At 40.2% G+C, this 23,486-nt stretch overlaps 1 protein-coding gene across 4 annotated transcripts in view; it reads right to left on the bottom strand.

Annotated features, from left to right (window-relative positions):
- LOC125723474 (golgin subfamily B member 1-like) overlaps positions 1-15,134 on the bottom strand; it is a 45,915-nt gene extending 30,781 nt beyond the window's left edge. For 3 of the 4 annotated variants that reach the window (XM_049000068.1, XM_049000066.1, XM_049000065.1), the window contains exons 1-16: positions 14,935-15,134; positions 13,162-13,215; positions 12,679-12,825; positions 12,347-12,484; positions 11,832-11,954; positions 10,979-11,146; positions 8,702-8,881; positions 8,472-8,594; positions 8,255-8,368; positions 6,727-7,030; positions 6,391-6,506; positions 6,062-6,179; positions 5,779-5,870; positions 4,813-4,963; positions 2,003-2,109; positions 456-576 (exon numbers count right to left, since the gene is read on the bottom strand). In XM_049000068.1, the coding sequence (XP_048856025.1) occupies positions 456-576; positions 2,003-2,109; positions 4,813-4,963; positions 5,779-5,870; positions 6,062-6,179; positions 6,391-6,506; positions 6,727-7,030; positions 8,255-8,368; positions 8,472-8,594; positions 8,702-8,881; positions 10,979-11,146; positions 11,832-11,954; positions 12,347-12,484; positions 12,679-12,825; positions 13,162-13,206 (2,047 nt within the window). In that variant the 5' untranslated portion in view covers positions 13,207-13,215; positions 14,935-15,134. The remainder of the gene's footprint in view (positions 1-455; positions 577-2,002; positions 2,110-4,812; positions 4,964-5,778; positions 5,871-6,061; positions 6,180-6,390; positions 6,507-6,726; positions 7,031-8,254; positions 8,369-8,471; positions 8,595-8,701; positions 8,882-10,978; positions 11,147-11,831; positions 11,955-12,346; positions 12,485-12,678; positions 12,826-13,161; positions 13,216-14,934) is intronic. The other variant, XM_049000067.1, reaches the window with a different exon arrangement.
- Between the last annotated feature and the right edge of the window lie 8,352 nt (positions 15,135-23,486).

The following is a 23,486-nucleotide window of genomic DNA, read 5'->3' on the forward strand; positions in this document are numbered from 1 at the left end:
CAGAAACCTATTCCTGATGACTGTGAACATCAGAACAAATTAAAACCATCAACAAGAAGCATTGCATATCTGATGGATGTCATTGTTGCAACAGGCAGAAAGTCAGTCAAGGGCCCCATTCTTTTGTTTCCAGAAGCATAAAAACCCCCTTAAAAAAAAAAGAATAAAATTAGATGGATGGACTTCAATGCATTCAACATGGAGTATGAGCCACAAAACCAAAACTAGGCAGTTCATTCAGCACGCACATGCTTAAAAAGAATATTTAGCACAATATAAAGCAAACACAAATGGGGTAAATGAAATGTCAACAACAGACCGTGCTGACAAAAGTTCGAAAAAAAAAAGTCCATGTAACAAAGGGTGTTAAAGGACTTTAACCACAAATGGCAATCGAAACGCAGGTGGGGTGAACACTGTGCATGCCACAATAAACTGACTAGTTGGTTTCACACCTGCGTCAGAAGTTCTGTACTCTGGCCACCAACCTCCCATATTCTCTCCCTCTGTGGAAGCAGTACTCTCCAAAGCATTTTTTGGGTCTGGATAAGTCTGCTTCTCAAACTCAAAGTCCTCCTAAAGAAAGATAGGAGTTTTGCTAGATTTAACAACAGAACCACCGTTTCCCATGCCAATGAAAATAAACCTCCTTTATCCACCAAGCCAGACGTACTCCGGTGTATGCAGCCCTTTTGTTCGTGTTAATGGGTCATTAGTGTTGTTAATAGCAGCGAATGTGACACCCTTAACCGAAAAGCCGTAATGTTCCTGCTGCTCTGTCGTTAAAGTTTTCAAACACATTATTTTATAAAATGCTGGATAAATAGACGTAACTTATTGATGATTTCGTGTTTGTAAAACTTTCCAGATTGATGGTTAACTTATTACACGGGATGATAAAATTAGTTCTCTATAAAGTTAAAATTTGGTATTCCAAAAACGTCTTTTCTAAAAAATAGTTGCCAAAAAGTTGGGGGGGAGGGGGGTCATCTTATATTCAGGCCAATATGGTAATAAAAAATATACACTTTATTTTAAAATAACTGTAAAATGGATTGTTTTCAGCTGAAGTAGCTTGCCATTTTGCTTCCATTTGCCCCGACAGATTTAAAATTCATATAACAAAACATTACCTGTATCACTTACTATCATTATTTTTTTATTTCTTTAAATAAAACTGCCCATACCCAACTGTGTTAGTGATTAAAGGAATCAATTCTTTTGGTATTTAGGTTAGAGAGAGGCTTTTATTTAATTACTGGTGTGGCATTAAGATTCATTTCAACTACTACTGAAACCAATAAATTAATGAGCACAAAAAATACTGCTGTACTATGGGTTTTATGGTATTTTTTTTGGGGTGACCGCAGCGCTGCACTGTGAGGATACCTGACTCTCCTATTTTTTTATGGGTGAATGGTATGCTAATGCATTGGCCCATTAGTGAAAATAAAAGGTGCGATACGCCAAAGTACATCCCTGCTTGTCATTAGAGGAGGTTGAAAAAATGCTTGCTGTTCTAGTGGTAACAATACATAATTAATATAAAAATACAGAATCATACAGAAATGTAGAAAACACAGAAAATTTTGCTACATATTGGCCTAATGTTCATGGAAGTAAGTATAAATTATCTTAGTATAAAGTATAAATGTGACATGCATAGCCCATTACAACTAAATTTACTTACAGGCACTTATAACATATTAACAATGATCTAATTTGACTTGGTAGTGATGAACGAAAAATGAAAAATGGTAGAGACATTTACCAACCATGTATACAATTCTGTTGTAAAATATCACAGAATACCATGAAATCAAAACTGCACTTTGTGCAATTCTGCACCCTGGGGTCATACTCAAACCTGCTCGCTGCAGATCATCCTCAGGTTTCCCCATTAGTGACCCTTCACTTTTGAGGATGACCAGCACACACCTCGGCACGGGATGGATGGGGGGCGTCTTGCACTGAAATCCCGCCAGGCCCCCTCCCACAGTACCTGTAGGCTGCGGCTGGAAGCCACAGCCAGCTTCTTGCCCTTCTGCTGCCGAAGCCCTCGAGCCTGCGCCAGCTCCTCCTCCAACTCCTGCTGCCGACTGACCAGCACTGGATCGGAGCAGCCAGGAAAGAACCAGTCATCCTCAATCAGTTTTGTGCCACAAGGGAGGTATTCGTTAAGCTCAGACATGGAAAGGGTACGTGCTAGTGTACATGAATACAAAGAGAGACACTCAGAGACTCACAAGCATGGATAGAGCAGCAGATGAGCTACGGTGCAGGACAAGGAGTCAGATGTGGCAAGCATGCAAACTATGCAGCCTTCAAAGCATTTGGAATATAACTCAGTGGCTCTGAGAAACAGAAAATGCTTCTTTCTCATTAACAAGGATCCAGTATCTTAGTGTTAGAATGACAGGCGAGTTGTCAGCTTAAGTTACCAGCCAAAACAGACAATACTAAATTTACTAAAACAAAAGTATGACTATTGTTTTACATCCAAGAAAACACTCAAAGATCAATCAAGCATTTATAAACCCACAAAGATTTAGAGTCTCATATAAGTAGCTCTTCACCACCCCACACTGCACCACATCTCCACCTACTTCCCTGTTTATAATGTTGATTTATACGAGATGCATGTATGGCAGGATTTGTCGGCCAGGAAATAGATTTGGCACCACAAGACAGCTCAAAGGATCAAAATGAATTGTAAATGTACAGCTGTAGAGACATAATATATAATACCCTACTGCTGGCATAAATTAACCACCATTTGCCATACTTTAAATCGCATTAAAAAAAGCAGTTTGGCACTTGTGTGTCACAGCTACATTTTAAAGTAATAGAACTCTTAACAAATTTGAAAAGTAGTTTTTTCACACCTTACAAGATTCCTGGAATATCTGCTTATTGGTCATTAAACAAGCCAAGAAATCACATGTTTAGTTGGTGTAATTTTAAAAGTAAAAAAAAAATTCCCATCTGTTTTGTGAAATCAGACATTTGTAGGCCTAAATTTATGTATTGCAATAGCGTGATGAGAGAATATGAATTAGAAATCAAATACCACACTTTCAGGGGCATACACATTTTTAAAGATTAGGCATAGATTTTAAACCAAATGTTCAGATTGTTTGAAAATAGGATAAGAATGATTATTACATGAGGAGGTGGTATCATGCGTTCATACTGAGTGGCGAGAGCATCAAAGTGACCCAAAGTCGTTCATTCTCTATGTGAGGGCACATCGCGATTTGGCCGGTAAAAGCGTCAAAATTAAGTTGAAGACTGGTCAACTTTATGATGAGCTATGACATGGTTAGGCGGTAACCAATCAGAATGTAGAGCTGCTCCACTAAAGTGTTCCACACTCTTACACACAACTCTTACACTCTAACACAAACGTGTAAACTTTTCTTGCAAACGAAGTTCCCAAGCACTGTAGGAGTATAAACCATGAGACAGAATGCGTCTCCAAATGGCATTTTTATCCTCTAGACATTGTAAAAATATCCATGCTTAGGCGGCATAAAAAACCCATTTAGACATGCATCTTTATGCCAATGTACGCATTAAAAAGGTCTTTCGGTACTGAGATATCTAGGCTACATTCAATGGCAAAAGTTTCCATCTGGTGGGCATTATATTGGTTGGCCTGTTATAATATTCGGACTTTTAACCCTAATGCTCTCGCCGCCCAAGGTGTGAACGTATGGTTACACTTACAATTAAAGGGATGATAGGGAAGAATTATAAGGATGGTTACAAAGAGGTGACAAAATCGATGAGATAAGGCCTTTTAGCAGCACCCTGCCACCAAGAAGCGGAGCCCCAAAGATTCAACCTATAATTAAAGCCTTTAGATGTCGGCCATAAAGGCAGTTCTCATTCCTTCAGCTTACAGGTTTGAGCGTATGACCACTGTTTGTTAGGTTCATTGGCATCTCATCAGCCAACAAACTAAAAGCAGGTTAGTATACATAAGCTCATAAATGATGAAAAGAAAAAAGGACCCTTTAGTTACATGAGAAGCATTTAAAAAAAATCCTTAAATGTGTCTTTGCCTTGGGCTGACAACAGCATTCAATTTAGTCACTCACCTGAGACAAATTATTTAAAATCAAACGATAAACAGGCAAAGGCAGTTAAAGGAAAAGTTATTTGGTAAGTACAGAAAAGCAGAAAACAGAAACATATATAGTTGACATTAAATGGTACCACCCAATACTGTACTGCCCACAATTTACCCAATGAGAGCAAGGGATGCTGGGAAACAGCAACCAGTACAGTACAGACTGGCACTAGGGCCTGCATGCACAAAACTGATGGGAAACTGTTCTCTGTGGCTGCCCAATCACAGTGAGGAGTGGAGTGGGCTAGGGCACCAAGCAAGGGCTCATCAGGAGGTATGTGGAGGAGAGGAGAAAATAAACAGGAAAACAACATGCCCAAAACAGAGAGCAACGATGAGCAAAAAACCTCACGCAATTCTAAAAAAAAATTTAAATGCACGTGAAACATTTTTCAACATTTTTATCCGAGGCTGAGAAAAAACACTCTAGTTAAAAAAAAGTAAACTATACACTAAAGCAGGTCAAAACATGGTAAATATAGCTTAAAAAACAGCTTTAAAATAATACAATTAAATGCCTTGCACAATATCATTATGATAAAAATCCATCCAAACTGGACAAGACTGGGCATGCAGGACGGTGTACAGCAGATGCATCAAACGACCCTGAGGAATGCTGGGCTTGCAGGGGGGGCGGCCGGCCACCGCTACTGGAGGCTGCACGAGCTGCCTTTTACCTTCACGCTCCTCCTCGATGTGGCTCATTCGTATCGCCAGGGCAGCCTTCTCTCCGCGGGCTTGCTCACGGCCTGCCTCTGCCTCCAACACCATATCCTGCCACTCCAACACCTGGCTCTGCAGCTCATCCACACTGCCCGATTCGCTCGTCTGTGAGAGACAAATATGACGAGAGGAGGCCAAGGAGGCAAAGCACTCCATAAAATACATGCAAGTGACAGAAGGAAGAGTGAGCAAAGGCATAACCACAAAGCAAGAAAGTCTGCACGTTAGAGTAGGAATGGGGCGATACAATGATATTATCGGTATTCAACGATAACAGACAAGTAACCTGGTGTCGAGATCTGACAGTGACTAAACCAATGATTATCGCCTTCAGACACAAGATAAAGATTTAGGAATTGCTTTCAGTTCAGCTTTGAAGCCTACATTTGCAATGAAGAAAAAAAGAAACACACATAGCTTTCATTTACCTTCACATACCATATGAGGAGTTATCAATATATGCAAATTGATTATACTGGTGGCACGCGGCTAGGGCTCACCGTAAGTTTCTGACCCACAACTTTAGATGGATTCAGACAGTCTATGGCCTGCCAAAAATTGTTTTTCCACAGAGGCTAAAAAATTATTTAATCTAATCTAATGAGGCTAATCAGAAACTCCCCTCCCATTGACTATGTATAGATCCAAATCTGAAAAGCTCCCATTTGTAATTTTGTGCTTTCCTTTATCACAGCAAAAACTGAGAGCATCAGAAATTTGGTGGATTATCCATAACTTTTTCCATACTTTCACAGTTCACTTTCAAGTGCCCTGCTTAGTGCTGCATGCGTGTGTGTGGTAGTTGGACGACTCGGTAGTATTATCATTCATCCCATTACCTTTAAATAAAAATATCAAATTTTTTAGATATTGCCCAAGTCCTACATAGTAATATGGTGAAATGTGAAGTGTATTCCAACCTGCGAGGCAGCTCGCTTAGTCACTTGCTCCAAGTCAGCTTGCATCTTCCTCTGCTGCTCTTCATACGCCACGAGCTTGGCTATTAGTTGATCTAAAAATGAATAAATCATGTTGAAAATGTGAGATTTCTAGTTTTTATTTCAATGCATTTGTTTAGCAGACCATTTTATCCAAAGGGATATACAAGTAATGATCAGGGATCATTATCCACAATCACCCACCAGCGTGATAGAAATAATTAAATAAAAAATCTCCATTCATGGTTTTCAGGTGCAGGATTACCGTTTTTAGTCTTTAGTTCATCATACTGGTCTAGTTTGCAGAGAAGTTCTTGCCGTTCTTCTTCAAGATCAGTGATGCGGTTCTGTAATGTATTCATATCAGGACCAGGGCATCCAGACTTAGCGGAAACAGAAACATAAAACAAAACAAAGATTTCAGAGACCAAGTAAATGACTGACAGTAACCTCAGCTGTCATGCACTGCAGCAGTACATTCACGGAGGAACAATGTAAACTGCTTTTGCTACTAAAATTAAAACTGAGTAATAAAAACGTGGAATAAACCCAGTGTTCTATAAATAAAAAAATACCCATTTTATTTTCGGTTACCTGTGCTTTCCTTATGTCGTCCTCAAGCTGCCTGATGCGCGATTTGGACCACGCTTTCATCTTCAGAAATTTGGCTTCAGATTTGCTTGCTTCCTCAGCTTTCACCTTCAGTTGAGCTGGGCAGAGAGTTAAAAGCTCAGTTGAAACACCACGTCATTAAGAAGAAAAAAAAAACACCAAGCTGACAACAGACTGGAAACCCAACCCTTTATCGTAAACCATACTCCCTACATTAATAATACATCGGGTAACATTGGCGTTTCTGAAGATTAACAAAACTGTTCCGTTATTGTGATAAACGGAGAATCCAGAAGCAGCAACAGTAAGTTAAATCACCTTCCAGCTCTGACAGCTTCTTTGCCGCTTCCATGTCCACCAAGGAGTCTGTGTTGATGTCTTTGGAACGCTGCTCTCCTGGCTGCACAGCTGGGGTACTCCGGAGTTCTCCCATCTGCCGGTGGAGAGACTGCTCCTTCTCCAGGACCTCGTGTTCATGTTTCTCTGCTACCCGCTGCAGCTCCTCCTCATGTTTCTGCATGAGATCCCGCAGCTGGGCTCGCATTACATGTCTTTCGGCATCCAGCTTTGACTGCATGTTGTCCTTCTCTACATGCAGCCACTGCATCTTCTCTCCCAGGTCCTGAGAAAAGTGATAATGTTAAAAATAATAATAGATACTTTATTGATCTCCATGGGGAAATCCTTTTTATGCCTCCCCTCAGTAACTTTCCCAGTAAGTGAGAGCAAGCTGGCCGTGAAGGGCAGCCACCTGTTGCAGCGCCCTGGGAGCTGGGGGGGGGGGGGGGGGGGGGGTTAAAGGCCTTGCTCTGACCTCTGTTTACAACAGATAAACAAACAATGGATAAATAAAATAAATAATTCATGTAAGATTTTTAATATTGCATCAGCAATAAATATTTGCTTCTGTGTGGTTACTTCAGAAGTGTGGAAGAAGCTGTGCCTGATGGTGATGTGCTCGTAAATACACACATAGCCAGACATTCTGCATGTTTGTAGCGCTGATGTTTCAAGTGCTTAAAAGATGGGTTGTGCTGTCACCTGTTGCAGAAACAGTATTTTGCAAAATAGAAACCATTTCAACACATCAAAACTGGAACCTTTTTCAGAACTAATTTTCTTAGCTATGTCACACACTTTATCTGACAGCATAACCCAGTGTTTCCCATTCTAATCTTCGGGAACCCACAGACAGTCTACATTTTTGCTCCTCCCAGGGAACTGGAAGGGAGCAAAAAAGTGGACTGTCAAGTAGGGAACTCTGAGGGGAGCAAAAACATGGACCGACTGTGGGTCCCCAAGGACCGGACTGGGAAACACTGGTGTAGCAGGCCCATCTATGGGCAGTGTGTTGTTTAACCATGTGACATAAGTATAACATATTTAGCAGCCTAATGGTATATAGAGTTAGTTTTTTCGTAAAGTTAGGTAACTGGTTTATACAGATCAATTAAGTTTTTAGTTCAAGACCTAGTCACTAAACAGATTTTCTGAGTCATAATTGATGAAAAAGTGAGAGGCTGAAACTGCTTTGTTTCACATCGGCCTGTTTTTCTTGTAGCACTCTTGCACCTCTGAACATGCAGGCATTACATGAAAGGCCCTTGCAAGTTTGTGCTAAGTAGTGCACTTGACAGCACGTTTGTAATGTGCCATTTTCCTTACTTGTGTATCAATTTGGACAAAATGATCTGCTAAATAAAAGTGTAATGTAAATTTAGTGCTGCGTTGAGATTCTTATAATAACTCTGAAACCATTATCATGTATACAATTACAAGCGGTCACAATAAATTACAGTTTTATCGGCCAGCACTATTTGAACCTGTAACAAGTAAAACTGCTCACCTTTATCTGCTGGTCTTTAGCATCAACCTCCCCCTGCAGAACATTTATCACCTGAGTTTTTCCCAGCAACACCTCCTCCTTTTCATGGAGCTTCTGTTTCAGGGCCTTCAGGAGCTGAAACAAAATCAACCACGTTCACTGCAACTTGTATGACTCCCCCTCATAAGAACAAGCAACTGGATATGCTGACTGGTTTATGAGGACACCGGCAGCTTACCTGTTCCAGATCAGCACTAGCATCAGACTTTGCAGCTAATCTGAAGAGCTCCTGTTCATGCATCTGGTTTACTTCTGTTAATTTGTAGTCTTTCTGAAGTATTATATCTTTAAATGTTTGGATCTGAAGCATGAAACAATAAGAAGGATAAGGCCACTGTTGTACATATACACCACACACACACACACACACACACACTTATGCATGCATGCATGACAGAAGCCACTTACGTTCTCTTTGTACATGTTCTCCCTCTTTTCAAATTGAGCCTTCTCATTCACCAGTAACTCTTTAAGGCTCTCTGTCTGTTCCTGCAGAAGGCTGTACCGCTCCTCACTCTCCCCAATCTTCTTGGTGAGGTGCTGCACTAACAGCTGGAGTTCCTGCATAGAAGCAGGCTCCCCTGCAGACTGAAATTAAAATGTTTACAGTACAAAGTTCAGTTACATTTCAAAAGGATGTTTATCATAGCAGAAGTATCAAAACTTAAGGAAAAAAAAATAACTTGACTTCTCATGTATATAACCTATAAGGTATACACATTTTAAAATTCTGGTTGGGGGGGTATGGGTTATACTCATATTTACATTTCCACATATTGTACGTTTAGCCCTGTCATGATACATTTTGCTGAATAATATATTGTCCTAGGAATTATTGCGATAAACAATAATATTGTCATTGTGAGACCATTTTCAACTGCTGTAATGATAATGGCATACTAATGCAAGTACACCCTTTCAACAATTAATAAACTTTAATTTCTCAAGAACATTTAACACTGGAACTGGAAGACATTTTTAATATCCAAAATAAATAAACAAAAAACAACCAAAAACAATAAATAAAATGTATTATGAAGTCTCTGTAAACAAAACTGCCCTTAAAATATTAAACATTAGGCTCAGACAGGGAAAACAGGCAAAAATGCCAGTTAGGACCTTTGTAAACAAAAAGTGCGAACTAACAAGGAGAGCATGCGGCTGGCAAGTAGCCTAAGGGGCTCATTGCACATAAAACAGTGACGTCATATCTGCCAGTGCGAAATACGGCTCACTTGCATCCGGTTTGAGAACTATGAGCACAAGAAAGGATAAACTTGCGTTTCAGAAGCTAAAAAAACAATAGGAAATTATTATTAAGTGCATCACATCCTCAAAATACAATCGAGTTTTACGTTTCCACGCACACCACTGGGAAATTCGGCAAATCCAACATATTTATACTCACATTTCATATAATTTATTGCCACATTTTACTTTACCTCTTATAGTGAACGTGTCTGCCTGGGTGAAATTGATCATTATAATCGGATGATCATCATAACCGATTTTTTTCTTCTTCATGTTTTAGTCTAACGCCAGCCACAAAGTTGAACGAATAAGACTCCCCTTCGTATCCGTGGATGTAAGACAAGGCAAACATCTTAAAGCCCTTCTCTAATTTACGCGTTGGTACTTTGGAGAAGGATTTACAAAAGCGATGTACGTCGTTGATCATAAGTTTGGGCAAGTCCTGTAAAGGGCATGTATAAACCAATGCCATTTTTCACAGACCGGAAATGAACGAGCCGCATTTCCATGAACGCGGAAGCTGACGTGCCAAGAGCCCACTGACACGAGAGTTCACGCCTCATTACTAGTGATGTGTCGTTCGCGAACGAGACGGCTCTTTTTAATGAACGATGGGAGCCGGCTCCTGTTCAAGAGCCGTTTTATTAATGTTTATAGAATTGTCCGGGTTTTTGAGCTGCCTAAACATTAAGGACGACAGTGGCCGGAAACACGTTGTCTTCCGAAAAAGCCCGCCCACAAGACATCTCCTAAATCAGGTCACGCTAATCAGCATCAGGTTAAATGAAGAGAGGAGTGGGTTTTTTAAAAACAGCCATTTAGGAGCCGAAAGAGCCAGCTCTTCTTGGTGAGCTGAGACACATGAGCTGGTTTGCTAAAAAAAGAGCCGATATTCCCATTTAGTAGAGAAAGACACAAGGAAAACAAACAAGTTTGCAAATGAAAATTATCGCGGCCGGAATGCATCCTGTTCATTCTCAGAAGAAAAGCCTTCAAAGTCCCTATTATCATCATTGTCATCATCATTATCATCTGAGCTGGGGAAATATTCAGCAACAAATGCTTCCACTTCAAGAGAAAATATACCTCCAGTTTCCATGGACCTTCGACTTCTGATAATTTGAAATTAGCTGTGTATTCATGACTGTTGCATTGGATTGTTAACTTGATTCAATTTAATATATACAACTGATTTAATAAAAGATTTATATTTCAGTTTAACTATAGTGGCTTTCTACGGTCAGTTTAACATCTTTTATGTACTGTAGGGCAAGCAATAGTTTTATAACCTATGGTACATACATGATTGTGTTTAAAAACAAAAAAATATACAAGTAAAATAACATGACATTATAAAAATGCATGTCATATTCAATTGAGTCTTGAACCTTTAAGCATGCACAGAATCTCGTGTACATATTATATTACATATACCTTTCGTTCCACTACTTGCGGTTGGTGAGTTTGTGTAGTGATATCTCCTCCCACTGTCATCTGAAGATCAATGATATATGCCTCCTTTTCTGCTAACTTCCTGTTCTTTTCTGAAAGCATGGCATCCATTTCCATGCCCCGCTGCCGCTGAGCCTCCAGCTCCTTAGTCTAATACAGACAGTTCAGGAAATTCAGTAACATTTGCACAAGACATAAACAACCCGACAGTATATCCATTGACAGAGTCGACAGCATGGATCTACTTACAAATTTAAAATAAGTATTTACTACTTATTACTAAATTAGACTGGCTCCACAATTTGTATCTAGTTTCCATGGTCAGTACTTCCATTACTATCATGTGACAAATTGCTAGTGTTAGCAACTAATCCTGCCATCAATCTTCTGTAAAAAAAAATATAAATATATAACATGGGACAATTCAAATTGAACTGTGATTCACTAATGAAATATTTTTTTTTATAACAAGCTAAATGTTTAAAAATGGTTGTTCGGTTACCCAAAAGGACAAGACAACAAAACAAAATCAAAATAAAAAGATAAACTGCACAGGAGAAAAGAACAGCAAAGTAGATACTGCTTTGCTTTTATTTTCTCCTGTGCAGTTTCTTTGGAATCTAAGTTATGCCAAAGGAACCTAATTTATTCCCAAGCAGAGCACTGCGGCCAAAGTGCAGTGCATAGATAAGGATAAAGCAAAAAAAAATAAAATAAAATTTAAATCATGGACAGAAGCATAAGAGTGCTGAATCAATGCAACATCCATGACACAATGTGCCCCTGACTTATGATGCACAGAAAGACATGGATGGCATGTATAGTGAAGTGTCACCTTCACAGTCAGCTCTGCCTCCTTCTGCAAAAGCTGCTGCTCCAGTTCCTCTGCCTTCTTCTTCAGGAGGAGGATCTTCCCTCGACTTGCAGAGGCATGTTCCTGATCCCCATCTCCTCCACTCTGGGACACATATGGCCACATCAAAATTCCATAAGAGACCCCAATAAAGCCAAACCTGTGTGCCTCACTGTTGTTGTTTTTTAATTACTCATTAATTCAGTTTCTTTTTCATATTTTATATTTCATATTTCTCAAAGAGATGTTGGTAGGCTAACTGGCATCTCTAAATTTAAAACACTTAAAGTGTACGTGTAGCCTGTGATGGACTACATCCTATCCAGAGTACAGCTCAAGCCTGAAACCTAGGCTAGGTTAAGTAGTGAGAGAACAGCAGGATGCTTTGTTTGGTAATACCTTGCATGGTGCATTACATGACAAATAAGCCCTTTGTGAACACTGTATGCAGTGGGTGTCTAGGCCTAATAATCCAAGTCATATTGCCTCAGTCATACCTTCTTGATTTCCACCTTCCCCCCAGAGACAGCAAGTTGCTTTTTAAGATCCTCCAGCTGAGCATTTAGAGATGTAACCTTTGCTTTGTTCTGGAGCTTCAGTTTGGACAGTCTGGCCTCAAATGAGCCCTTTTCTGTCTATTAATTGGATAAAAATTTGATAAGTAATTTAGTTTCCTGTTCATAACGAACCTGGAATTTGATCATAGTTGCATGAATGGAATGTAATAACTGGACAACAAAGTCATTTTAAGTGCACATATAACAGCAACAACACATAATAATTATATCACACAATATCCATCTAAAGTGCACCTGTCCTGATGTCATACCTTGAGCTGCTCATCTTTGGCTTGTAAGTTGCTATCTTTTTCCCGGATGAGTTCTTTGAGCTGTGCCACAAGCTGTTGTGTCTGCACCAACTGATCAGAAACCTCAGCCATTGACTGGCTACTGGAGCCTTCCTGGGATTCCAGGGCCTTGGAGTAGGAGTGATATGAGATTAGTAACAATGGCTACTCAGGGAGTGCCTCTGATGTGTCATTGCAGACTTGCCTCTTCAGCAGTCTCCTTAAACCCATTCCCATCTACTTGGTTACAGAAATTCAAATCAAGATAAAGCGATGTGATGGAAGCAGCAAAAACTAAGTTGGATATTCTTCAAACGCAGCTTATAAGTAAGTGGCTTCCATTCAGGAACGGGAAATAAGTACAACAAAATTTGAAAATTCACACAAAAATCTGATCAAGTTACAGAATTATAAAGTATAGAAATGGAAATGGCTCATCTTTTATCGTTTAAAATTCATACTTACTGCCTGATTTGGGCCAGATTCATCATTTGAGAACCACTTCAACATTATGACTTTCTGGAAAACAAGGATATTAGGAAACGATGAACAAATTCTTTAAATGTATAAACTATGGAAAACTAAACTAAACTGTAAGACAAGGGAAATGCTGACCACAATAAATATATAATTTAATGATTAAGGTATAACTCGTGAAGGGGGGTGGCTGGGGGGGTTCATTTCCTGCATTGACGATTAGTGTACAATTTAGCACCCTAGCCACCCCAACTACAAACTAAATTTCACCCTCCTGCAGTCTGGCAGGAGAATTCACAGTATCAGAACACTGACTACAGATTCATTCTCCATGCCATTAGTGTTTCAAACATACTGATTCCCATGGAACATGCACTTTATAGCACTGTTACCACATGTCATTAACAACTAGATAGTCTAGTTTTGTGCTGTATGGCTTTGCACTCTATTGTTCTGTCTTTGTAACTGGAGTGGAATTGAGCAAGTATTCCTTTGGACCTGACGCACATGACCTATAAAGATCTTGAATCTTTAAATATACAATATGAAAAGTTCTAAAATTCTGCTCTAGTTAAGAGAACTTACATGCATTAATTTAATTTTTTTAACATAAAGTACAAACACAAATTCAATTTAGCACTTGGATGTTTCAAAGCCTTTAAATCGAAATAACTTCTTTAGAAATACTAAAATATTATACACTGTTATAAAAACACCACCTGCACACAATCATATTTCATCCCATATGTCGCCGTAGTTATTTTATTTCTCAGATTTAATGAGAACTAACAAGATTTGTTTTATGGTCATCTTTAGGTGTGAATGTAGCATTCAAACCTTCAGCATGGACTGAGATAGCATGAACAATTCTTACTTGTTTATTCTCAGCCAAGTGATCCTGCCCCAGAATAACAAACTATGATGTATGAAATGAGTCAATGTTTGATTAGGGCTAATTCCAGTTCACAACGGAAAAAGCGACGTTTTAAATATACCTGGTGACGTGTGCAACGCGGCTGGGTTATTCAGTTCTGACTGCATGCATTTTAAGCTCGTATACAGGCGCTCTATAAAGATTTCATACAGTATACATAACAGCAAGTCTAAGACACAAACAGCTGACTGATTCCGTCAGTAGGGGCAGACTGAGTGGAACAATTGACACGCCGGGCTCGGCCTTGTGGATTATCATACAACTTTGCTTAAAATACGCTCACCCCATTTCGATTATAGCGATCAATGACATTACCAACTAAAACACAAAAAGCTAAACTGAACCTTAAATTGACTCATGCTGAAATCGTGATTTGGCTGTTAGGGTTTCGCGTAGTTACATACGCTGCAATTTGTTATTAGTAATAGTTTACATATTAGTAATGGTTTATACATAAACATTAGTGTCAAACACAAAAGTATACTTTTTTTACTAAGTTGGTAAACCAGTGATATGTGTAAACTGGACTACAAAAATCGTAAAACTGAACGTAAATCCAACACAAATCCGACAGATTCGGCTAAGCTAACATTAGCTATCTTAGGTGCGGTACACTGTATGTCCAAGTTACTTTAGTGAAAGAGCATCCGAGTTTTATCTTTTGACTGACGTGACGTCCCTGCTTAACGCAGTTTACATGTACACAATTTGATGAAGAATAAACGATGAGCTTTCAGGCAAACAGCTAGCATCATTAGTGTCGGCTGCTCGAGTTAAAAACCAGCACGGCTACGTCACAGCGAAGACTGGCCGCAGCAAACGCTTACCTGCCAAACCTGCTCATGTGGACGCTGCTTTTCATTTGTCACTAATCAAAAATAAATGTTCATATTAATTCAGACCCTACTTTCACATTCTTACGACAGCTTCCTTACATTGGAAAAGCCATTGGAAATCAGTCGTAACCAGCCATCTTAGTAAGGTGAACAAACACAGCAGTGCTGACGACGCACGCAATGTACGTCAGTGTGAAACAGCAAGGAAACACTAAACTCCACACTCACGTTACCGGTTCGACCAGATTCCTCACTAATACAAAGGCAGCTCACAAATTTGATCAGGCAGAACTGTTTGATTAGTGAACCCGAACTAAACTGAATATACATTTGGATCGGAGTTTACTTGTTTGATATGGGACACAACTATATTAATTGCTGTCAACATAATACTACTACATGACTTTATGACGTGTCTGACCCTTACAAAAAAGTGCTAAATGGTATTATCACAGTAGTAATAGCGTATTAGTAATACTATGCTAAAACCATTGTAATTTGTACTTCTATATACCATAGTATAGTACAGAGTATTACAATGTAAATCTTCATTTAAATACTATGGTAATCTGTTGAGCTTTTTGTATTATACCATGGTAGTGTCTTTAACATTTAAACCCATCCATCCATCCATTTTCCAAACCGCTTATCCTACTGGGTCGCGGGGGGTCCGGAGCCTATCCTGGAAGCAATGGGCACGAGGCAGGGAACAACCCAGGATGGGGGGCCAGCCCATCGCAGGGCACACTCACACACCATTCACTCACACATGCACACCTATGGGCAATTTAGTAACTCCAATTAGCCTCAGCATGTTTTTGGACTGTGGGGGGAAACCAGAGTACCCGGAGGAAACCCCACGACGACATGGGGAGAACATGCAAACTCCACACACATGTAAGCCAGGCGGAGACTCGGGTCCTAGAGGTGTGAGGCAACAGTGCTGACCACTGCACCACCATGCCGCCCCCAATATTTAAACCATTAGTACCGAATCTAGTTTGTTTCTCAAATTCAGGTGCTCTATCAAAAATTTCACCAAGGTTTATAATAAAAGGTTTACAGTAGGTTGTCAGATGGCCAAGATTACTAGTGGGAGCAAAGGCAAGGCCAAAGGACCCAAAGATCACCATCTCTGTTTACTTTTTCATTTGATAGTCTTTCAAAAATGTTTTAAATTTACTATACTATGGTAATACAGGTTTATTTACAGTTGAATTTTAAATTTTACATAATGTTTATCGCAGTATTATAAGATAGCACTGAAACTAGATGTCATAATTACATTAAATTTACCATGCATGACATGTGTCAGTTTTGGCTTAATGGAGAAAATGATTTAACAGTTTAGTAGCCACATACATCAAACCAGTTAACTACTTACCAATATAAGAGTTTCAATGGCAATAAATGAAGGAAAATTTTTTCCCCCCAAAACACATGTTGTGTCTTTATTTGATATGGTGAAAATAAAATATATGTGTTTCTTGGCAATACCATGAGTACAGAATATCATAGTACCAACAGAGGTTGGAAATAAATACCATGGCACATAACAGAATACTTTGTTATCAGAACAAAGTACCATAGTATAAAATAAAACACTGTTCAAATACTTGAAACATATCATTTGCATATCATCAATATCATAAATGCGACATAAACAAAATGGAAAAACACCGAAAGTACAATCCAACACAATCATGACATGATAATACCTTGATAACTTTTCATAAGGGGATTCTGCTACATAACATTTTTGTCATATTTGTTACTAAAATACAATACTGTTTCCAAAGCTGGGATGCTGTGTGAAACGTAAATAAAACAGAATGCAATTATTTACAAACTATATAAACCCATATTTACTGAAAATAGATGAAAGATAACATATCAGACTCAGAAACATATTGAAATTGAGAAATGTTATTGTTTAATGACAAATGTATGCTGAATTTGAATTTGATGCCAGTCATACATTTTGAAAAAGTTGAGACAGGCAACAAATTACTTGAAAAGTTGTGCAATGCTAAAATAAAACACCTGGTTGAATAGCTCACAACTAATTAGGTTAATTGGCAACAGGTATGCAAGTTGATTGTGTATTAAAAAGAGCCTCCCAGAGAGCCTCTGTGTGCAGTGAAGATGGGGAGGGGTTCACCAGGTTCTGTGAGAGACTGCGTGGGCAAATAATGCAACAATTTAAGAATAATGTTCCTTGGTGTAATATTGCAAAGATTTTGAGATTTTCATTATGTACAGTACATAATATAATTAAAAGATACAGAGAATCTGGAGAAATCTCTGGACGCAAGGCACAAGGCCAAAACCCTATATTGAAAAGCGTCACTGAACCATATCTTTATTGATCTTGCTTTCTGCACTGTCATGCTGGGACAGAAAACTTTCCACGAAGTTGGAAGCATAGAATTGTCTTGGTATGCTGAACCATTAAGTGTCCTCTTTACTGGAACAAAGGGCCTAGCCCAACCCCTGAAAAACAATCCCATACCATTATCCCTTATCCACCAAACTTTGTAGTTTACATTTACGGCATTTGGCAGACACCCTTAGGCAGAGTGACTTACATAAGTGCTTAGAGGTTTCACCAGTGAATACATTCTGATATTGTTTCAGTAGAACCCAGCTAAGAATATTATCACTCTAAGAAACTATTGGCAAGTAATACATATACCCTGTACATGTTTTTAATGAGTGTAGTAGTACAGTTGGCACAATGCAGTCAGGCAGGTAACATTCTCCTGCGTCTGCCAAACCCAGAGTCATCCATCAGACTGCCAGACAGAGAACCGTGATTCGGCACTCCACAGAACTCCTCTCCACTGCACCAGAGTCCAGTGGCAGGATGCTTCATACCGGCGATTCTCAACCCGTGGGTCACAAACCAAATTTGGGTTGTGGCAAATTCTGAAAGGGTCGTCAGACAAAGTTGGAAATGTGAGTGAAAGACAATAAGATTAATTCACAGAACACAGGTCATATCTAAGTCTTCTTTTAAGCCACTATGGTGTAGCATTTTAAGGTAAAAGATACAACTGCATTTACCTTGAGGTAAAATTTGCTCCATATTTTCACCATGACAATTAGAAATCATAATGTCCATGCCACAGGATGCCAAATCCGAAACAGAATGATTGTCATCTGAAAAGTGTCTTGCAACAACTGATATTGGATTAGCTTGGCGAATAGTGCTTTCATGTTCACTGATTCTAAATCTATCTGTCTCCTTGTTTTACAGGGCCTATAAGACTCTTAAGGCTAAAATTAGCTCCCAACTGCCCAATTTAGGAGAAACTAAGTTATAGTAAAATAATCCTATTTTTTTTTTCACTAAGAGTAATTCACAAAGCAATTCAGCGCAAAAGCAGCTCCTAAATCTGGAAGAACTAAGTAGTCAAGGGGACTCCTGACTCACTAAGACCAGCTCTGAAAGAATCCCAAAAAGGCTGAAATCGATCCATGCTACTATACTATACTATATACTTTGGACATACTTAATGACACCAAAATACTAAAGTGGTACTGAAGAAATTGCAAGGGAATAATGATTGTTGTTGATCTTGTGAGGGATACCATAACATCTCCAAGCAATCGGAATGATCCAGTTACTCCCAAAATTAAATGTTGGGTAACTTTGCACTTTGCACTCTTGCAACAGGCAAAATGCAACCCTGTAATGCTGATAACTTGGGGATCTCCCAGGTGTCTGTAGGTCATTGCATTTCCCAAACAATAAACATGCTCTGTAGACCTCATATTATTTCACAATTGATTCATTTCCCTTTGGAGATTTGCCAACTGCAAAGAAACAAAGCCAACTTCATGGCAATTGCTGGTCTGCCCGGGGTGATTGGTGTAATAGATTACATACATGTAAAAATAATCACCCCATCAAAAGATGAATTGCCACTCTATTCAATTTCGAGTATAAAATTTTTGAAGTTTTTGCCAGATGGCCCGGATCTATGAATGACTCAGGAGTATCGATGGAGAGTGGTTTGAGGCAGCTATTTAAGAGGACCCATGTTCCAACTTGATATCATTTGGTGGGGGACAGTGGGTATCGGACAAGGACATGGTTGCTTTCTCCATACCTCAGCCCACAACCAGGTCCACAGTTTATAGTTTATAGTATTTGTTGCAGTATTACATGGAGAACAACTTCCGGACGGCTTCGAGGAGATTCTGGTCCACCATCTGGCGGTTCAGGGCGGGAAAGCGGTGCAGCATCAACCCTGTTTATGGTGGAGATGGGGCACTGCTGACCTCAGCTCAGGATGTTGAGTCGGTGGAAAGAATACATCGAAGACACGACACGCCTTCCAATGAGGAATCAGAGTCTTGGGATATGGGGGTGGACTCCCCTATCTGTGGAGCAGAGGTCGCTGAGGTGGTTAAAAAGCTCCTCGGTGGCCGGGCCCCAGGGCTGCATGAGATCTGCCCAGAGTTCCTAAAGGCTCTGGATGTTGCAGGGCTGTCTTGGTTGACACGCATCTGCAGCATCGCGTGGACATCGGGGGCAGTGCCTCTGGATTGGCAGACCGGGGTGGTGGTCCCCCTCTTCAAGAAGGGGGACCGGAGGGTGTGTTGCAACTACAGGGGAATCACACTACTCAGCCTCCCTGGTAAGGTCTATTCGGGGGTGCTGGAGAGGAGGGTCCATCGGATAGTCGAACCTCGGATTCAGGAGGAGCATTGTGGTTTTCGCCCTGGCCGTGGAACAGTGGACCAGCTCTATACTATCAGCAGGGTCCCGAAAGGTGCGTGGGAGTTTGCCCAACCAGTCTACATGTGCTTTGTGGACTTGAAGAAGCCATTCGAGTGTCCCTCGTGGCTAAGACACAATGGCTAAGACACGAGTGGATCAGGCAAGGACTAAGTACGACCACAGTTAAGGGTACACACTACAACCAGACACACAGCACAACAAGTATTTACACTAACAACAATTACACTCTGGGGTTATTTACAAGCGCTACAATACTTTTAAAAATCTAAATGAGTATCAGATTTGTGGAGTCCTGTGGGAAGTGCTCCGGGAGTATGGGGTGTCAGGCTTCCTTATAAGAGCTGTTCGGTCCCTGTACGACCGGTGTTACAGCTTGGTCCACATTGTCGGCAGTAAGTCGTACTCATTTCCAGTGAGGGTTGCACTCCATCAGGGCTGCCCTTTGTCACCGATTCTATTCATAACTTTTATGGACAGAATTTCTAGACGCAGTCAGGGTGTTGAGGTTTGGTGACCTCAGAATTTGATCTCTGCTTTTTGCAGGTGATGTGGTTCTGTTGGCTTCATCGGACCATGACTGGGACAGTTCGCAGTTATTGAGTGTCGCAGTTATTGATGAGAATCAGCACCTCCAAATCCGAGACAATGGTCCTCAGCCGGAAAAGGGTAGAATGCTCTCCCTGGGTTGGGGATGGGGTCCTCCTCCAAGTGGAGGAGTTTAAGTATCTCGGGGTCTTATTCACAAGTGAGGGAACGATGGAGCAAATGACAGGTGGATCGGTGCGGCGTCAGCAGTGATGTGCTGCATCGGTCTATCATGGTGAAGAAGGAGCTGAGCCAAAAGGCAAAGCTCTCGATTTACCAGTCGATCTACGTTCCTACCCTCACCTATGGTCTCGAGCTGTGGGTAGTGACCAAAAGAGCGAGATCGCAAGTGCAAGCGGCTGAAATGAGTTTCCTCCACAGGGTGGCTGGGCTCTCCCTTAGAGATAGGGTGAGAATCTCGGTCATTCAGGAGGGATTCAGAGTAGAGCCGCTGCTCCTCCACATTGAGAGGAGTCAGATGAGGTGGCTCGGGCATCTGCTTAGGATGCCTCTCTGGTGAGGTGTTCCAGGCATGTCCCACTGGGAGGAGGCCCAGGGGAAGACCCAGGACACGCTGGAGGGACTATGTCTCTTGGCTGGCCTGGGAACACCTCGGTATTCCCCCAGAGGAGCTGGATTAAATGGCTGAGGAGAGGGAAGTCTGGTCCTCCCTGCTGAGACTGCTGCCCCCGCGACCCGACTTCGGATTAAGCGAAAGATGATGGATGGATGGATGGATGGATGGATGGAGCAGGACTTTTTGTATTCGTCCTAGGATTTTCGCCCAACCTATGTAAATCTGGTATTATTTAAATCAGGAGACAGTCATTATAAATAATTACTTAAAAAATCCTAAAGTATACGTAAGGTACGGCCACCAGCCACCCCCAGACCATACTGTTTCCACATCCACTTCAATCAGACAACTGTATCTCAAGCCTTCCTCAGCCAATCATCACCAAACTTGAATATATCCTGTAGGAGGGTACTGGGGAAGGGCCTTCCAAGTTTGACGCTGATCAGTCAGTAGGGGGACCTACAGCAATGTAACATGTGTCTCTAAACCTGCAAAACCAGTGAAACTGACATTTTTCTCATTTCTGTTCAAGTGACATATTACTGGTCAAAATCCGTTGTACTATATGTTCTGTGAGTCAGGCCACATCAACATATATGTACTGTCTAATGATAGTCATTTGTATTTCCTTGTGATGTTTAAAAACTCAATAAATGACATATTCCTATAACTCCTAGAATCTCCAACCCACCTAGGAAATTGTGGTAGCAAGTGAATCAGGACATGGCCATTATGGATGATTCATAAACAACTTTCACCTTCCTGTACAGTATGGCCACCAGCCACACCCAACCTGCACCATTTCCATGCCCATTACCTACAGCTGCTATCCATATACGTCTAAAACCCACCTTAGCTAATTCAGCTGAAATGTCCTTATTTTTCATAAAACCTTAAAAGATTCATCACTTTCCCTTCAGCTAACTCCACGTTTTTAATTCCCTGTCATTTTCCTGCCATTTGACTTTTAGAAATTTATCAAACTTCAATGATACTTCAGCCAGTGCAGACCAGAACAATTTCAATGTTTGAATAAATTGGCCAGCAGGTGGAGTCAGTGCCATTCAATACTTTCAAGCATTCGCATGTCTAAATGAACAGCTTAGAAAAGAACAAAGCATGATATTACTACTGTTACATGCAGCAGTCCCGCAACTGAGCACTGTTGTTAAGAATATGCAACACGGCCTATGTTCACACAGGCAGTGTAAACAAATCTTAAAGATCTAGACTGGTAGGAAGGTGCCTACTTCTACCAACTACTCAGATCATCAGACCCAAACCATACATTAAGTCAGGTTCAGGCACTACACCAGAGGATTCTACATTCTGTTCGACATCTATTGACCTGTCAGACCTGCACTCAGAAATCTCCACCCTGTTACAGCACTATGTAGTTCTGTCTAACTTTTTAGTATCCTGGCCACCAGTGACAGTCAGTCCTCCAGTTCTCCAACATTACTCCTCTACTGTTTGTCCAACCAGGATGAAACCACGCTTTGGACCCTTCAGTCACTGCCTGCAGTTACTAATTTGATCTTAAAACTGTAACAGTAATGCCTACTTTGCTAAAATGATTGAGGGATGATTAAATTATAACTATAAATGACATCATTTTAATGTATTTAATAAGTTAAGTCCCAGTATTTTATATTTCATTGTGATACATTTAACTCTGCATTAGATCTTTTCCACCCCCTTTATCAGCAGGCTTCACTATGACTTCAGGGTTCCTAAACAAGGAAACAGCCAGTTAACCTGGAGTGCAGTTGGGTCTTGAATGAGGTTTAGGTGACTGCAAAGGTTCTTCTGCATCCCTTTCAACTAGCTTACAGAATACTAGCTTACAGAATACTAGCTTACAGAATACTAGGACAGTTAACCAGTGGACAAATGTACCTATATGTTTAGACTGGACATTTGTTGCATTTACTATATTATTATTATTACTATACTAATTATTACTATATTAATATTATTATTAGCATTTACAAGTAAGCAGGCTCTCCCCTTGTGATAGAAATATTTTACCTTAATGGATGAAAAGACTTGAAAGAGTTCTACCTTCACTTGAAAGGGATTAATGGGTGTAGGCACAAAGAACAATCATTTGTTCAAGATGGAGATCTCTCCATTAGACGGTCTCTGGTCAGATAAGATGAAGACCTGCACTTGCTGTCTCTCTCTCTCTCTCTCTCTCTCTCACACACACACACACACACACACACACACACACACACAGAGTTCATATTTATATATTTATATATTCCTATCATTGTGGGAACTCTCCATTCATCCTAATCCAGTCCTAACCATAACCATAGGTAAATAAGCAAAATAAAAGACTTTTGGGCTATTTTAGTTGTATTGATTCCATTCACAGATTTCTTTCTTTTTCGCAAAAAAAAAAGAGCTTTAAATTGTGGGGACCTGAAAAATGTCCCCACAAGCTAAAAAGTAGGAGGTTCTAGGAACTGAGTTTCACTTTGACATGTATCTAGTTGCTAAGAAAGTTCAACAACGTAAGTATTATACATGACAATTTAAAAGATCTGATGTGGTTGAGTGTGAACATATATTGCATATAATTCAATTTTCAGCAAGCCAACATGGCAAATATGCACCTGGACC

The sequence above is a fragment of the Brienomyrus brachyistius genome, unplaced genomic scaffold (assembly GCF_023856365.1).
Source record: "Brienomyrus brachyistius isolate T26 unplaced genomic scaffold, BBRACH_0.4 scaffold49, whole genome shotgun sequence".
In the NCBI taxonomy this organism is placed as follows: domain Eukaryota; kingdom Metazoa; phylum Chordata; class Actinopteri; order Osteoglossiformes; family Mormyridae; genus Brienomyrus; species Brienomyrus brachyistius.